General features: G+C 26.8%; 1 protein-coding gene across 2 annotated transcripts; it reads left to right on the plus strand.

The window, feature by feature from the left end:
- Positions 1-89: 89 nt before the first annotated feature.
- LOC129966574 (PRKCA-binding protein-like) lies at positions 90-13,602 on the plus strand. Of its 2 annotated transcripts, XM_056081034.1 has the most exons (11): positions 111-249; positions 600-719; positions 2,412-2,652; positions 4,749-4,815; positions 4,925-5,014; positions 5,177-5,293; positions 7,126-7,259; positions 9,508-9,600; positions 10,868-10,968; positions 11,082-11,176; positions 12,665-13,602. In XM_056081034.1, exons 2-11 carry the CDS (start codon positions 631-633, stop codon positions 12,985-12,987), a joined length of 1,350 nt encoding a protein of 449 aa, XP_055937009.1. In that variant the 5' UTR covers positions 111-249; positions 600-630; the 3' UTR covers positions 12,988-13,602. The 2 variants fall into 2 exon arrangements, with proteins under 2 accessions (XP_055937010.1, XP_055937009.1); XM_056081035.1 differs by lacking the exon at positions 600-719 and having other exon boundaries at positions 90-249.
- Positions 13,603-19,271: the final 5,669 nt, after the last annotated feature.

A 19,271-nucleotide genomic window follows, 5' to 3' on the forward strand; every position in this document is an offset into this window, starting at 1 on the left:
TATTCATGCATGCAAAAAATTGAATAGTGTATTTTTCGGGGAATATTTTGCTTAGCTGTAGCCGTCATCATATGAACGGAACTGTTGTTTATTGTTGATGTGGTGAATTTCACAAATAGAAAATCGCCGACTGGTTAAATATATTGTCAATTAAATAACTTCCTAAATACGTTTTCTCTTTATAAAATAATATTTCATCATGTTGGATTTGGAGTGTGATGACGCTTGTTATATGGAAGAAGATAAAATGTAATTAATTGTTTTTGTTAAAGATATCTATAAATATTGATATATTATTTTTATCTGATCCTTAGGTTTAACATTTAATTACATATTTGCATTTGTGCAAACAAAAGATATATTGATTTAGGAAAAATCATGCATCAGTAATAATATTGAAATTGTTCCCACACGTATCATTTTTATTCGATGTAAAATTGATTTTTTTCTTCCGAATGTAAATAAATTTTCTTTACATTTATTTTATGTTATCTCTTCACTTTTCTTATTTTGTTTTTTTATGTCATTTTTTTTTATTTTTTAACGTTTTATCAGATTTTCTAGTTTTATTATTTAAAATTTATTTTGCATTTCTTTAGTTTCTTTCATTAAGGCTTATTTTTGGTTAAAATGATTCGGCCTTCGTATTCAAGAGTTGAAGTATCTGACCCCGAGGAAACTGAGCATTACAGCACATTCTTTCTAATGGAGGATCGCATGTAAATTTTTATTTTTATTCTTTTCTTTTTTTGCTGAATTTTACAACTTCTTATTTTAAAGTGTTTACAGATTACAAACTGGGAAGCATCTGTATAAATAACAAAAGAGTAGACTTGGACTTGTAAAGTATGAATCTAAGTTTTTGATTTCTTATCTGATATCTTCTTTTTATATAAAAGTTTTATTTTGCTAAAAAGCATTTGCAGTGCTTCATACATTATTTTATTTTTCTTTGCTATTATATTTTAAAACTCTTTTGAATTTTAAAATCAACCAAAGAGAAAAAGCCTTTAAATGAAGAATAATTGAGATTTTAAAACAATTCAAATAAAACATTTTTAGTAAGTAATTAAGGTAGCTTTAATGCCAAATTAATTTAAAATATGAATTTCATTGTAATTAAAAAAAGAAAAACTTATCATTATTAAGATACTCCCAAATTCAAACTGAATTCAGGTATAAAAAGAAATATTATTGAAAAATCACCAAAAAGTCTTTTAAAAATACTTTTTTTTTTATTAACATGCAATAAAATATAGTAATGTAGCAAAATAGTTTTTTAAAAAATATTTTCTTTTGGGCATGAAAAAGTAAAAAGACCAAAGAAAAGCATTTCCAAAGAATGATACTTTGATTTTAAAAACTGGTAATGAGTTAGAACCTGTTTAGGAAGAAAAATTGATTTGTTATGTGAAGGGAAATAGAATGAATGGAACACTTTCAACATAATCATGAAATTGAAATGGCAACTCATTTTGTATGTGGCTGCCATGAAGTCAGTGACTTAAACATCAGAAATAAAATAAATTTTGATAATCGTGTAATTAAATATATTCAAATATTATTACAGTTTCTAATTTAATTTGAATGAATTTTTCACTTAAAATTAATTTTTATTGACGATTGAATTTATAAATTGATTGTAATTAATAGTTAGAGTGTCTTGTATATCTGTGAATAATAAAAGAGGAAGTATGTTTATTGGTACTCAAAAGGCCAGACAATTCTTTGTAGAACGTGAATACGTATCCATAATTAAAAATTAGATGTACTGATAAACAAAATAAAATATACGAATAAACTAAATTCTACAAGTGTTTTTTTTTAAAATTTCACATAAGATATTTAATTATCATTAAATTTATGATAACTGAAATTAGAAACTAAAAGATAACAGCAGTAAAATTTCTCTTTTAGAAACAGCGAAGATTGCTAAATATATATATCTTTTATCTAAATAGATTGTTAATCAATCAATAAATTAATAAAATTCTTAAAAGAATTGCAAAGAAATTTGGAATGTATTAAATTCATTTGTATACAAAATTGCTACTGTAAACATTTAGTTTTAAAAATAGGAAATGTGAACTTCTGAATTAAAACATGAAAATAATGCTAATTTAAATATGATATTAAATATATATCATGATGTTTCTGCCTACAACTGAATTTGAAGATTTTTATTTACATTTTTATACTTTAAGTTTTTTTTATTTAATTAGTAAATAATGGTAAATAGAATAAAACTTGAAATAATTATTTCATTATTATTAAATATCTGTACTGCTTCTTTTTTTAACAAGTAACTGTATAATGTATTTTATAAAATAATTATTCCCCATGAATGTTATACAAAAATACAAGAGTAATATTATTTTTAAATGGCATCTGTACTATTTTTTTCCCCATAGGGGTATGACAGTGACCTCTGGAAGTATCAGTTTAAAGAAAGATGACAGAAATTTAATTGGCATAAGCATTGGGGGTGGTGCTCCTCTTTGTCCTTGTTTATATGTTGTACAGGTGTCAGAAAATGGCCCAGTGGCAAGTGATGGCACATTGCAGTGTGGAGATGAAATAACAGCTGTTAATGGGGAAACAGTCAAAGGGAAAAGCAAAGTTGAAGTTGCTAAAATGATTAAGACTGTGAAGGTAATGTATTTATTTATTTTGTGTTTAATTAAAGGTTGTAAAATTTAAATATCTACTATGTAATTAGAAATACTTTTAAATACTCTTTTTTCCATTTTTAGCTGCATCTGTCAATAATAAATTCTATTGTTTGATATAAACTATAAATTTATATTTCACCATATTAAAATTTATCATATTCAAGAAATCTTTTTGTGAAGTGGTCCTTTCCTTGAGATTTTCTTATTTGTGAATTATAAGAATTAATAATATAATTTTACATGAATCTCATGTTTGTCTCTGAAATCATTATTTTATCTTGATTTAATTTACTCAATAGCTTTAATATCACCTTTAATGATAAGTTTTTCATCTATGAGATAGGCTGTGTTTCCTTTATTTTTGACAGGTTTAGTCTAAAAGTGTAAAAAAAGGAAATTTTTATCAATCCAAAAGAATTTAATGAATTGATTATAATTTCAATTATTATAATTAATTGAAATTATTTTTAATGTAATTATTTCAGTTTTTAATTATTATTTATGCATTATTATTTGGTTAAAATTAAAATTACACATTTTTAAATATAATTAATTATATTCATTATTGTTAATGTATTAATATTTTATTTCATTAAATTATTTCATTTCATTAAATTTTTAAGTAATATATCTATAAAATTTCTTTTATAGTATAGAATAAAATTTTATAATGTAAAATTTCTTTTATAGTATAGGTTATTTAAATCAGTTAATATATAAGGTATTAATACTCTTTAGAATGCAACATTTCATTTTGTGATTACCGATTTCCTATTTACTAGTATAATTTATAATTTTAAAGAAATTTTACTTTAGGATATTAATTTTTTATTAGTATTAGAAATGATTTTTCTGGGACCATTTTTTTTCGTTTGGTTCTGTTTTCCACTTAAGCCTCCTTTAACATTTAATGATTGTATCACACCAATCATTAAATGTAGTTCATTGAATTAAAAGCTTAATTTGTGCTAAATCACTGTAAAATTCTTTGCTCGATTGCAAAATAATGCAATGTTAAATTTGTTCAAATGAATAATAATAACATTAAAAAAAAATAGTTGGCATATATTTAAGCATTTGTTTGAGGAAATAAGATGAAAATCAGAATATACTCGTATAATTTCCAACCAATGTCATTGTAATCTGTCTCTGATGAGTTTCTGAGTATGATGTAAGAATTGTATGATATCAGAAAAGTTCTATTTTCATAAGTTAAAAGGCAGATGTGATTCAAAGATAATTAGAGCTGTTCTTATTTCTTTTCTTCAAAACTAAATTAATAAATAATAAAAATATATATGAAATGAGAAATAGGAAAAAGAAACATTACAAATTCTGCTGAAATGCTTTTATTACAATCCCAGTATTTCTTCATGAATTGCTTTCTTTTTTATATGTTTCCGCCTTGAAGGCTGGTCTTCTAAAAAATCAGTTATCAACTTTGCAGAGCTTATTGGGTCTTGTAATGGAAATTAACAAATTAATTTTGACAAATCTTTCAATATTGCAGTACTTAATTTTATATTTTCTCCTACTATATTAGTTAACTGTATTTCTAATGGAAAGAAAAATTAAATAAAATTCCAATACAATGTATTTTTTAACTAATTCAAAGTTAAATTAAAATTTTCAAAAATTTAAGTTGCTTTCTAGTGTATGCTTTTTATTTCCAACATAGTGCCAATGACTATTCTTTTAGATTATCAGTTGAAATCTTACATGGTTGTCTATTATTAGGGATGTTTGGTATGAAAATACTTTGTAAAATTTTCCAGGATCTATTTTTCTGTTACTTTATTCCTTATTATTTTCCTTAACCCAAAAAATTATGCTTAGATAACAAATGGAATAATTTTAGAAAAATTGATATGCTGCTTGGTTCTTTGTTTTGTTAACAAAATATACATCTATGTAGGAAGCATACCATAAATCTTTTTTTTTTTAACTAATTTTTTCTCCACAAAATAACTAGATAACTGATGTATTTCTTCTTTTTGTGCAAATTTTCTTATTGTTTTATCAATAATCCTAACATACTAACATTATTATAATTACTAACCTTATGCACTTATATAGGGTAATGTGACTTTGACGTATAATAAACTTCATGCTGATCCTAAACAAGGGAAGACATTGGATATAAGTATGAATTATTGCTTATATTTTTAATTTCTTATTTCAATATAATTTTATTGAAAATAATAATTATAAAAAATTGAAAACTGATCTTGCCATTTTTATTTCCATTTTAGTTCTAAAAAAAGTGAAACATAGAGTTGTTGAAAATATGAGTTCTGCTACTGCTGATGCTTTAGGGTTGAGTCGAGCTATTCTTTGCAATGGTAAGAAATGTATTTATAATGTTATATTATATATTATAATATAAGTTCATTTGCTGATAAAAATGCAAAACAAAATTATTTTTAAGCAGGGTTTGTTTATAGTAAAATAAAATGTTTTTTTAATATATTTTTTTTCCTAATTTGGCTATAAACTTTTTACAGACACTTTAGTCAAGAAATTAGAAGAGCTTGAAAGAAATGAATTTGTATATAAAGGTCTGACAGAGCACACAAAATTGGTATTACGAGGTTACTTTGATCTTTGTCAAGTTTATAGAGGTAAGTAAACTTAACACTTAAATTATTATTTATTCATTCCAGCCTTTGAGTTTTTAAAAATAAGTTTTAATTCAAATAACCATTTGATATTCAATTAATTTTTATTTATTTTATAAAATATATTATAAAATCTGATTTTTCTACTAAGCGGAAAAAATTACTGAAAACTGACAATTAAAGAAATAATTACTTATGTATTTAATTAAATGTGGCTTTACATATTAATATATTTTGAAAATTCTTAAATTGTAATATTTTTGTATATAATCTCTGACAGAATTTATTAATCAATAAAGAATTGCTTCTGTGACACTTCTACCTGTAAAATTAAGAATATGCACCGAAGCAAAATTTTTATTTTACAAATTTTGCATTTGTCATTCTTTTATTACAGTATGATGAAAAAGGAAATTATCTTAGTAAATAATTATTTCTTATTTTTAAGCACTGTATAGAAATGTTATCTAATAAAAATTAAACAGTTTTTTTTTACTGAGCTTTAGGAAACTTTAAATTAGACTTGATTTATTTGATTTACTATCATCATGTCAATTTAAATTTGCTTTTAAATGTAAATTGTGTCAGGAAGTAAAAACAATATATTGATTTAAAATTTACACCATTTAATAGTAAGAAAAAAATATTTCAGAATCAATGAGAAATATTTATAATGTAATATTTTAATTTAAATTTTACTTTCATTATGCATAAAAAAAGTTTTATTTTTAAAAATGGCTCTATTATTAATGCCAGTTGTATATGTTTCTTGTACTTAAATCATTAAAAAAATGCTTTTTTATGGAATTTCTTATTATTGCTGTTTGAAAAAAAAATTGAAAAGAATTAATTTTACTTCATTAATTAATTTCACTTTTAATATTATAAAGAACTATTATCATATGTGTGTATGTACAGACCTACTAAAAGACTTTTCTGATTATTTTTATTTACTGATTCTTAAATTAGCACACAAATAACATTATTTTATTTAACAGAATGTTATATAAAGTAGTCATCAAAATGCACAAACATATGTATACAATTACAATCTCAGTGGCAACAATTTTATATCCTTTTTAAAACTCTCTATTCAATAATTTTAAAGATGAAAAAAAAAAAAAAAAAAAAAAAAAAAGATTTTAAAACAATTTCCATTTCTCTGTCACATTATATCATATTACTTGCTTGAAATTTATGTACCATTGTATCACATTACAAAGCACCATAGGTATTTTCTTTTGGAGAATATAAGATGAAAACTGCTGTATTGTCTGTCTAATTTAATTTAAATTTTGTCATAATTTAGCTATACAAAATCGGCTTTTTTAACAATAGGTTTTTAAGGAAAAATATTAATAAGTTTGAATAGATTTGAAATTTTATTTAATTACTTAATGGAACTTAATAAAATTAATTTTATTAATTTAATTTTATTAAGTTCCATTAGGATGTATTAGAAACTTCTTTATATATGAATGCAATATGGTCTCCACCCACTGTTCAGAGTTTTTTTGTTCTAAACATGAAAGAATTGTGATTTATTAATAATATTTCTTTTTCATAATACTTAATATTTCATGTAATAATCTCATAAGATTATAAATTTATAGTTAAAGTTTTTTGTAAAAATATTTAAACATTTTGATTGTACTTTTATGATATGTTTGCTAAAATGAGCAAACTTGGCATTTTTCTTATTAGAATAATAATTGACTACGTGTTATGACTATGTTTTATTTGATGATTGAAAGCTAAGAATTTTTCAAATGCATTTAATTGATGATATATGCTTAGAATATTTTAAAGTTTACTTCATTTAAACTTTTGTTTAGCATTTGGTGATGTTTTTGCATCCATTGGTGTTCGAGAACCACAACCAAGAGCAAGTGAAGCATTCACGAAATTTGGGGAAGCTCACAGAAACATGGAAAGATTTGGAATTAAGTTCCTGAAAACTGTTAAACCGGTAATTTTGAATGAAGTCTTAATATTAATTTTTTTTTTCTTTTTATTAAAAGTTCTTGTTTAATGTCATTAAAATAACAAATAGGGCATACAGAAGTTACTAACGCTGATTTCTTAAATTAACAAATTAAATTAATTATGACATAATGTAGTAAAAATATAATATTTTTGTTTATTGTATGAGTATTAAACCCTTTGATAATTTATTAATTAATTTGTTAATTATCAAATTTGTTGCTTTGAAAGAAGAAAATGAGCACATTCTTTTTAAAATATCCCTGTGTTTCCCTTACATGTGATCAAAATGTGTAAATTCAGTTGATTTCTAAAATTTTTAGAAAATGCTGGTTTTTAACTGGGGTTTGAGATCAACTTTATCCTTTACTAAAAAATTAAATATTGATAGAGTTGAAAGGAATTGTTAAATGAGCCTTTTAAAAAATAGTTTTTCTGTAAACAGTATATATATATATATATATATATATATATATAATGATATTTTAACTCTAATTTCTATTTAATTAATTTCCAAGATTTTATCTTAATTTAGCTCATAATAACTTCATTCTAAAATATTCTCTTATTTCTTGATCCAATTCCACTTTCTCTACTTAATTAATTCAAGAGAAGCTTTATAAAATTGCTGAATCAGCTAAACGCCAACACATTCACACGTTCTGCATGAAAGGGAGAAAACTGTCCAGTAAGCACATTCTTTTTAAAATATCCCTGTGTTTCCCTTACATGTGATTGACATGTGTCAGAAATCCCTATCAGAATCTTATTAATATATTAGCACTGTAAAATAATATTTTCCCTATCAAAATCTAAGGTTATATAAGACGAGGGATAATTTATTTCGCCGTCTTCCCCACTTTGGCTTTTGTGCTGCGCTGTGGCGGACGTCTTGTCCGCATATCTGCTTGTAATTAATTATGCTTTCCCGATGTATTCAAAAGAATTTAAAAATGTAAAAAGTCTCTTCACTATCTTCAAACTGCATTCTGCTTCACATAAAATAATGGTTACATATATATATATATATATATATATAAATTAAATCAAAACTAAAAGTAAATTGATGAAAAATGCCTCCAAAAATATACAAGGAGAAAAATAAAACACATGCTGTAATTGACCAAATGCCGTGGACATAAATTGTGAATAAATAGTACAGGTGAAAATAAAATGTGAAAATAGGTGAATGACATATTTATTGATAATTGGAGGAGGAAATTAATATAAACTGCAAAAGGAATTATTGCATTATTTGTAAGCAGTAACGAACAATTAAGTGAATGGATTGTGTTCACCCAAATTCTCTTGTTACCCGATGTGAAGAGACAAAGAAGTGCTGAAACAATGCTAATACAATCTAAATCATTAATATATAAAGTGTGTAATAGACCAATGTAAATCAAATATGGAGACATGCTAGAAATAAAACGAATAAAGAAATTAAAGGAAAATATGTCATAAAAGAAAAAAGACATGCCTTTTCTCTTTGGAGTATCAGACATTTGCGGTGTATCATGAGACTTTGGTACTGCTTGTGAGTGTTTCCAGGTGAAGGATAAAAATGCCCTAAAGTTTTTTTTGTGGTTTATTTTATCACTTAATGCACCTCGAAATGAGGATGAGATGCTTCCGGCATGGTGGTTGGATCTCGCCACCCTGGAGGGTACACTAATAGTGGGGGATCTGGCTCCTCCCATTGATGACAGGACGTACTTCTTTCGGGAGGTTGTACCGTGGCCGGTGATGGCCCTTAGGACTCAACCACAATTCCCGCCAATGTTGCTGTTGCGGTGGTCCGGTCATTCAGTTTTATGGTTTAAATCCATGTGCCTTCGGGCGGGTCGGAGAGTTAGATGGTTGACTTATCACTTAATGAGTGATTAATGGATTGATTTTTCTATTGATAATTGATTCATGTATACATATGTATGTATAAATAGTTCAAAGATTATTCATTAAAACTTTGAATTAAATATAATTATTGAGTGAGTTTGAAAATAAAATCCTATTTAAATGTTTTATTGTTATTTTGGTGTGAATTCTTACATAAAAGAAATGTGAAAAAAAGAAAGTTTTTAAAATTTTATAGTTCATGTAATTTTGTGAATTCTCTTTTTAAATTATTGGAAAATTATTTCATAGTTTTAATTCTTAATTTGTATTAATGCTATTTCATTAAAAGACTTGAAATTTATTTAAAAAAGTTTATTACATATTTTGCTCACATATAGATGCTGACTGATCTTGGAACATATTTAAATAAAGCTGTACCTGATACAAAGCTAACAATAAAAAAATATGCCGATGTGAAATTTGAATATTTGGTAAGTAATTGAACATAATCTAAATGTAAGTTTTTGATTCTTTAGTTTTTATATTTAGTTTCCTATAAAAAAAAGCAGTGTAAAAGACTTTTACACATTATGTTATTATATTTGTTTTTCTTTTCATGTAAAAGCACACTGGACTTGAAAATCGATTTTATAGATGTTTCAAATTTATCTAGGATTAGAAAACTAAAAAGAAATAAATACAGGCAATAAGTTTAAAGTAATATTGAGCTTATGTTTCAAGTTACTGATATTTTAAATATGAGTTTTGGTAACAAATTTATTTTATGAGAAATTAAAGCATTAAATTTTATAATAGAATGATTGGTAAAACTTTTTTGAGTCCTTTAAATTCAAAATGCCATCTTGCATACCTAGGAAAGTAATGTATACCTATAGTAAAGTGCTTATACTGAATTTATTGAGATAGGTTACAGTGCACTTAGCTGCAAAATAAGGAAATTACAAAAATTACTTAAAACAAAAAAGTACAAAAATGTCTAATTAGCAAAATGCCATACTATACAATGCCATAATAGAAAAACACAGAAAAAAAATTTCATGGAGTTATTTACAAAATTGGCAGAGGTATTTACAATTAAAATTATGAACTTCCCTTGAATTGAAAAAAGGTTTGTCTTTAACTAAAGAATATATTCTCAAATCCCCCCTCCCCCACCTCCAAGTACATATTCTATAGTTTTTTTAATTTTTAAAATTTAATTTATTTATTTTAATTTCTTTGTTGCTCAAATTTTGCATTGGTATTGCTTAACTCAGAAAAAACAGTATGATTAGACAGCAGAATACATTTTTAATTTTAGATCAACCATTTTTCAAATCACGGGAAGTTTATAACCATTTTATACCATTCCTTTGCCGGTTATTCAGCTTTCAAATTTTAAAATTTAACTTTGAAAATTGAATTATATTTTTGCGATATATATTTATATCCAGCAATAAAATTTTGTAAGTATTCAGTAGGAATAATAAGTGAACAATTTATACTATAGATTAAGAATTTTGTTGTCTAATTTAATATACTTTAGAGTACAAATGAAATAGTCTAAAGTGTTAAAAATAAAATACATTTTGAGATTTTTAGTGTTTGGGAAATTCTGATGAGAATTATGAAAATGTATTTATTTTTTTTTTTAAAGAAAAAGGGAAAAGAAAAGCTATTAAAGCTTTTTTTGTTTATTTTTTCTTTATAAAAATTTCAAGTATTGAAAGTTGTTATAGTGTGATATTTATATTTCAGTCATATTGTTTGAAAGTAAAAGAAATGGATGATGAAGAATATACTTATCAGGCTTTACAAGAACCTTTATATAGAGTTGAAACTGGCAATTATGAATACAGGTAAAATTGTAGCAAAATTTTATTTGTTGTTTATTATGTTGAAATTGGTTATTATTATTAATTATTTCTTGCTTTATATTTTTTTTTAATTTAATGTGTTTGAATTTTTATAGATTAATCCTGAGGTGTCGACAAGATGCTAGAGCCCGATTTTCTAAACTGCGTTCTGATGTTTTAGTAAAATTGGAATTATTAGATCAAAAACATGGTAATTCAGCATTTGTATTTTTAAATTTTGCAAATAATATTTTATTATTAGAACTTATAGTTTTCAAAATCTTAAGATTGTTTTTAAATACTGATTGTGTGTATGCACGAACAAAGTTTGTTTAATAGGTTAACTAAGTTTTTCATGTGTTATAAAGTTAAAACTAACAAAATTTAGACTTAAAATTCTGTTAAGTTCATATTGGATACAACTTTTTTTTGCCAAAATTTTCTTTCTTGTAATATAAACATGATAATTATCATTAGAAAATGGCCTAGCAAAATAACTGAAGTATAGATTTCTTATTGTATTTTTTTATGTATATCCATTTTAAGAACATAAATTGTAGATTGCAATGGTTACTAAAGAAACCACCAGAAAGGCTACAATTGTTGTCCAATCAGTCGTCTGTAGCATGGCTAGTAATTTTCTTTCCTTCTTTCTTTCTTTTTATTGCTTAGAAATATATGTTCTCTATATTATAGATATACATATTAATAAAACAAAACTAACAAATTCTAGGAATAATGAAGGACAAAATAGAAAAATGCTGTCATATTTCTCAATTTGAATTGCAAGTGCATGCAGAAACATACACATGCACAATTGTAGAGGAAAAACATGTTTTTGATTTGGAATACAATTTTATGAAGGCCCATCTGATAAAATATATTTTAAAAGTTTATCTTAATATTTACTATCTTAAATGCTGTAAAATGCAGTAAGTGCTTAAAAATATGCCAGATCAAATTAAAATTCTTTAAATGTTTTTCTAAACTACTTTTTTATTGTTTGCTTCCATTGGAATATTCACTTATGAAATTTATTGTAGCTGTGCAAATTGTTGCTGTAAATTGTGATACATTAAACTATTTATTCTGCAATCAATTAAATTTTTTCATTGTGTTCAACTTTTGGATATATATAGTTACGATTAATGCAACAATTTATTCAGTTTGTTTAGTTTTTGAATAGCAAGGATTTTTTTTTCTTAGTTAGGATGCTTAGTATTTTCTTTTAAATGCCGATCATAAAAAAAAAAAGTTATCTCTAGTAAGTTATCCTTATTTGTTTACATTATTTATATTATTATTTAATTTTATTCAGTAGTAATAATTGAGAAATCCATTTTTCTAAAACACATTTCTGACTTGTTTGATTTCAGTTTATTTTTATCATGTTCCGAAAATAGGTTACATTATTATTTTAATCACAAATCAAGAAGTGAGGGGAAAAAAAAAAAGAATATTTATATATTTTTAAATATAGGAATTGTTATTTATTGGAAAGAAAATTACTGATTGATTTTGAAAGAAATCTACACCTTAATCATTTGATTCTTTTATTTTAAACTATATTAATTTTAAAAGTCTACTTAACAATTAATTTTGCTAATTTTTATAAAAATTTCTTCATGTGATATTCTTGATTTGGTGTGATAGAAAATAGGACAAATTGAAATTGTAATCAATGTATTGCTATTTCCAGTTCAAGACATCGTTTTTCAGATGAATCGACTATTAACTGCATTGGCAAATTACAATGAACAATGTTACAAAGAAATGCAAGAGACCAATGTTTTCCCTATTGAACTGGACTTGCCGCAAACTACATTTCAGTATTCTGGTGCATCTCTGCTCCCAACTTACCATGACGAGGAAGAGGAGGAGGAAGAAGACTGTGAACCCCTAGTCATTGCTGAAGAAGCCCTTCCAGAACCTAAATCAGATGATGAGCTTCTATTACCTGGCATTTCAGATGAGGCAAAAGTATCAAAAGAGTTGGCTAGTTTGAATCTTCTGGGAGATTAAAAAAAATATTAATATATTTGTAAAAAATTGTTAAAGTATGCAAGAAATTTATATGTGCTTTTATGTTTTTCAATTTCGCATTTATAAGACGTAATTTTTAATTACAAGTTCTTTTGTTTAAAATGTTTATTCAAGTGAAAAATACGTTAAATTTTTATCTGAATTTTATTATATGGATCTTGTATTTATGAGATTCTTATGTCATCTCATTTTATTATAGCTTTCTAGTCATGGTTTAAAAAATTGCACAATCTCTAGTCTTTTATTATTTATAAATGAAAATGGTAATTATTTTGTTAGAGTTATATGTTTAAAAACTAGTCACTAACATTTTGTTAACTAAAATAAATTCTGTTTTTTTTTTTTTGACATTTATGCATTTATGTATGGATTCAGCAATCAACATTCCTTTTCTCCATATTTATTAAGAGTTCAGAGTTTATGTATTTATACAAGACAGATTTTGGAATGTTCCTTCTGTGCATTTCTTTTAATATAACTTATGATTTAATTTGGAGCGAAAAATGTTGTAAATTTATCTTTATTATGGAAATATTTTATTTTCATGAATATATATGTAATGAATAACGAACTGTAATAAATAAGTGTTCTGCATAGAGTTGTTGATTTCTTTTTTTCTCCCTTTTATTTTAGTTAACGTCCTATTTTTTTCAGTCTTAGAGTTTAATAATTAGATATTTTAATAATTTATTTTAAATTTATGCACCTTATCACTTCATATCAAATAAGAAGAATTTACCTACATTGTACCCTATATTAAAGCCCAATGACATCTTCGTGCCAGTGAGGTTGACTCAGCCTTTCATCCCTTCAATGGGTTGGTAAACTGAGGATCAAACATGCTTGGGAACTAAACACTGGAGGTTCTGCGTTAGGCTGACCGCTTAACTCATACGTATGCCTTGCATACGAGGGCCCTTGGTTTAGAAGGCAGATATGGGCACTGTAGACCTTGGCCCACTTCGGCTGTCGTGCCACTGAGTTTTTTTAGTAGTACCCTACATTACAATGAAATTAAATGGAAATAATATGAGAACATTCTTTTATAAATATTTATTACAGCTATTATAATGTTGAATTATATTGTTATAATTGTTGCATATGCTCAGCAATTAGCTTTGTCTTTAAAATATTTGGACTTGCTTGCAAATGGTGCATCTGAAAGTGATTTTTTTCTCCCCTTAAGTTGATAGTTGAAGAATTAAAGAAGTGGAACTAAATATTTTGTAGATTGGCTTGCTGTCCTTTAGTAATCAAAAAACTTCTACATAAAGGTAAAAGCTTGTAATGTTCTTGTTGACAAAACTACTGTTAGTTCATCAATATAAAAATAACTTGGTATGAGTAAACATCTCATGTATTTTATGGAGTTTAGCTGATTTAAATAGCTTTCCGAAATAAAATATGTCTTCTTACTACATGCTAAAAAATCTAAATGCTTTAGCTAGATAGCTTCCCAGTGAAAATTTAAGTGGATTTTAACCTGATAAAGGCTACAGATTGGTATTCTTACTGTAAATTAGAGTTCATTGTCATTCCGACTAAAGATTTTATCCCCACCTCTTGCATAAAAATTGTGGAACTTAGAATAGGCCCTGAATGCCTAGAGTGCTTAGAATTTTATTTTCGGAGATGAGTGTTTTATGCTTTGTAGCATAATGAAGAAAACTGAGTATGCATTTTTAACACTTCCACTCTCTCTGATTATGCTCGCGGAGCACCTCAACATGGATGGGAATGTAAAGCTACTAGTATGATGGTTAGTTCTCGCCGCCTACGGGAGGAGCTGTACCGTGACTGGTGATGGCTCTTAGGACTCGACCATTGTTCTTGTCTATGCTGTCATGGCATTACGATCATTTAAAATTTTCATGTTTCACCATTTCTGTTCGGGGGGTGGGGGGTGGAATAGTTGCTTACGATTATGATTCCACCTAATTGAAGTCTAAATTGGACTCAAAATAACAGGACTATTTATTAAGGCCTTAATTTAGTTAAAAAATGTATACATTAATTTTATTTATCTAAGTCGTTCGCATGTGAAGTAACTTAACGCACAAACGAATAAATGGAATGCAGTATATTTTATTACAGAAATTATAGACTCTGTATCAAATTTTGTAACAAATATGTAAACAAACACATCTGTAATTGCCGGTCGATCGTTCATTCGTGGATAAGTGATCACTACTGTATTCTAAATGGATGCATTACGTATGTGATCTTTATACCAAAACTGTAGATCTATATTTGATTTTGATTAAATTTGCTAACTAGTTGAGTGTCAATTTATTAGTTCAGTTGTCTGTGATTACGTAAAAATGTGAAAAAGCAAAATAAATGAAATTTGGTAAGTAGCGCTGAAATTAAAGCTATAGATTTATATCAAAGTTTAGACACATTTGATTTGTGGTAAAAATTCAAAATGATTCTAGGTTATCTTTTTTTTTTATATCACAAAGCTATATGCAAAACGCCCTGTAATATGCAAGTATAATGAGGAATTGATGAGAAAACACTCTCGCCGTTAAAAAAAAACTTGAAAGTGATACTGTACTGTACTGTATCCAATGTAAATTTTGTTTGAACTTGTCTAAGGGAATTATATCCTGTAGAGAATATGGTCTAAATTTTTCTTAGTAAAATCTAAGCATCTGATATAGAGGCAGGCCTGATTTAATATGGCCGTTGCGATGATGCAGAATTTTACTGGAACATTCATTTTATTTTGGGGTACAATATATCAGCAGTTGGCAATGAAGGTGTTGCAATATGTCTTGCTTGTAAAAATCCACACTGATTTTTATTCCTTTGTTGATGAATTTCAGAGACAAGTTTCCGTTGTCTGAAACTGTAGGCCAAACTGTAACAGAATTCTTGTTCTGGATGATTAATAGTTCAGATACATTTTCAGTTATATCCTAGAATCATGTTAAATATATGACATCATTTTTTCGCATTATAACGTTATTCAGTGCGAAACGACTTTTCTTCTGCCAACTTTGTTGCTATCGTGTCCGTTCAGAAATTGTAATTGTTCAGTTTCTTAGTAGCTTTTTATGTATATATGTGATTATCAAATCTTGAACTTTTCTTTTGTGATAAGGCCGAAAAACAAAGCCTTCATTTATAATAACGCATAGTTCTATGGCACAAATGATTATAGTCAATATATTCATAGAATGTTATTAATTTTTTTCTTTTTGAATTTTTTTGACGAGTTTTTTTAGCACGAAATCAGTTCGGAGTAACAAGTCTGTGATCGATATTTACAGCTATTAACATCCAATAATCACTTTATTGGTCTATATACTAATATAAATGTTCGATTTAATTTATTAATTTAACTATCCTAATTATTTTAAACTACTTAAATATTTTAACTACAAAAAATAATCCACGAACAAAAAAAAAAAAAAAAAAAAAAAGCTTTGTGATTGTTATTTCTTTTACTTCCATTTTTAAAAGAGTTCTAAATGTTTGCTTTTTGCAAAAAATCGTCTGCACTTATAAAATATTGCAAATTGCAGAAGTGGAGAAAAAAATTAGTTTTATCAAAAATAAAATTAATTCTTATTGTTAAAAAGGCTATATTGCTTAGAATACTGATTAAGGTCTCAAAAATTGTCATGAAATAATTTTTTTCACATTCTCAATACTTAAAAGTAAAAATAGTTAAAACTTTCATTTGATCTAAAACATTTAATTATATTTATTAAACAACTATTTAAAATTTATTTTTTTTCCAATTTTTATTTATTAACATTTCAGTTTCTTATTTACGTTGAAATCGTGGAGTCACAATTATTTTTTTTTCTCAGAAAAAAAAAAAAATCCAAGAAAGTACTGTTGAAGTAATGAAAGACAAAATACTATTTTATTTTTTTTATAATTGATATCAGTGACCTTGCAAGGACAAATGGGGTTCACAATGTTCGCCGTCTCATGAGATTTGATTTAAAAAGTAGTATATTTAAAAGTAGTAGTATCACCATGTTGTCCTTAAGGTTGATTCAAGAGTATGTATACTTCTCTTGCCCTTCCTACTGCAGAAAAGAACAATAGAACAAAATAACGTCACTGTACAAAAGAAAAACATTTAAGAAATTATACCTTAAACCGTTCACAATTCTGACACTATGCAATAACCGCAGCGACTGGGAAAAATAAAAATAGGTGCTAAAATGAATCCACCCTTTCACTCTAGTGTGTAAATAAGATAAATATATGACTAGCCACCTTCGGCGACTTCGTTTATCATAATAATATTAATTTCATCACGCTAAACATCTTTGTGGAATTACATCTTATTCCAGCTTAAGAAAATATAATTATTTTAAATTATACTTGCACAATAAATATAGTGCAATCTGGCTAGCAAGTCAAGTTTGAAAGTAGAAAAATTAATTGGCGAAATCGCTCTTGTTATTTAGGCTCGCAACTCTGTCGGAGTTTTATTTTGAGATATTATCTGAAACTGCTGGTGACTATTGATGATTTATTTAAGTAAAATAGGAATTGTGAAAAACTATATTGTGGTTGAGATTGGAGATTTCTTTGTAGATTTTTTCCCCCCTTAGGAAATGCATAGTGAAGTAGGGCTTTTGAGATTTCTCTTGAAAATGGGGATGATAATGAATATAGACGATCATTAATGCCCTTTTAAGGAATTATGACTCATAAGAAATAAACATTTACAAAATTGAACAAGTTGATGATTTGGAGGATTGTTTCTTTGATTTTTTTTAACTATTTTAAATTAGCTGCCTTTGGCGACCAGCTGGTTACCCAGGCGTAATCAAATATATAAAAATCTCATGTTACGGTGTTAGTGTTCGTACTCCTCCGAAACGGCTCAACCGATTTTTATGAAATTTTTTATGTGTATTTGGTAGGTATGAGAATAGGTCGTAAAGTATATTTCATAACGCTAGGTAATTAGGGTGTCTCTATCCACGTTCAACGTACGCTGATAAGATCATCGCTTGCTTGAAATTATCGCCACTGTGGCGTAATGTTGAAAAAGTCCAGCTAAAAATAAACATGCGCTTCCAAATGCTACAAGATCCATTCTCGGGTCAATTATTAGATATCGGCGATGGAAAAGTTGTTGTCTTATAAAATACTGAATGCATAAAATTGCCCACTAATTTCTGCGCTGTCGTTGATTCGCAAAATGCTCTCATTGACCGCATATTTCCCGATGTACGCACACAATACATAAATCATGCGTGGCTGGCAGAAAGAGCCATTTTGGAAGCAAAAAATGTGGACGTTGACGATTTAAATTTCAAAGATACAGCAGTTGTTGCCAGGCGACATGGTATCATACAAATAGATCGACACAATTTGCGATGCTTATGAAACTGTAATTTATCCAATATAGTTTTTGAACTGACTGGATTTGCCAAGCATGTCACCACACCTTCTATGACTGAAAGTTGGATCTCCGGTTATTTTACTTCGGAATTTGAACCCACCATGGCTGTGCAATGAACGCGATTGGTCATTAAAAAATTGATGAAAAACGTTATCGAAGCCACCATTTTGAATGGAAAATTCCGAGCCCCGAATTCCAATGATTCTCACAGACGTGCCTATGGAATTCAAACGCGTTCAATTTCCTGTTAGATTCGCATTCGCAGTGACAATCAATAAGTCGCAAGGCCAAACGATGTCTGTTTGCGGCTTAGATTTGGGCACACCATGTTTTTCACACGGACAATTATACGTGGCATGTTCCCGCGTGGGCAAACCCTCGAGCTTATTTATGTTGGTTAAAGACGGACTGAGAAAAAATATAGTACATTCAATTGCTCTTCGAAATGAATATTGATTTTCTTTATTTCAATTTTATACTTGAGGACAAAAAATATATTACTTTTTCCACTTTACGTATAACTTTTAAGAGATGAAACAATGTATATGTTCGTTATGTTAATGAAATACATTGTATTGAGAAAATGAATGGTTGGTGTTTTTTTTGTTTTTATAGGCGGTCATCGTCTACAGTGCTCCATTCCTCTTTCTGTCATAGATCCCAACCCCACACACTTAGAATACATTCTTTATTTTTTGATTAACAACCAAAATATTCAATAGAAATAATTTATAAGGTAGAACAACGTTTGTCGCGTCAGCTAGTTCTCTATAAAAATCTGTACATTTTAAACTATATATGCCTTAAGTAAAACTAAATTATTGCATTGATTATCTAACTATTTTAAAACGTCACAGATAACTTTTTCTCGCATTCATTTTTT

Source organism: Argiope bruennichi, chromosome 4, assembly GCF_947563725.1.
Source record: "Argiope bruennichi chromosome 4, qqArgBrue1.1, whole genome shotgun sequence".
Classification (NCBI taxonomy): domain Eukaryota; kingdom Metazoa; phylum Arthropoda; class Arachnida; order Araneae; family Araneidae; genus Argiope; species Argiope bruennichi.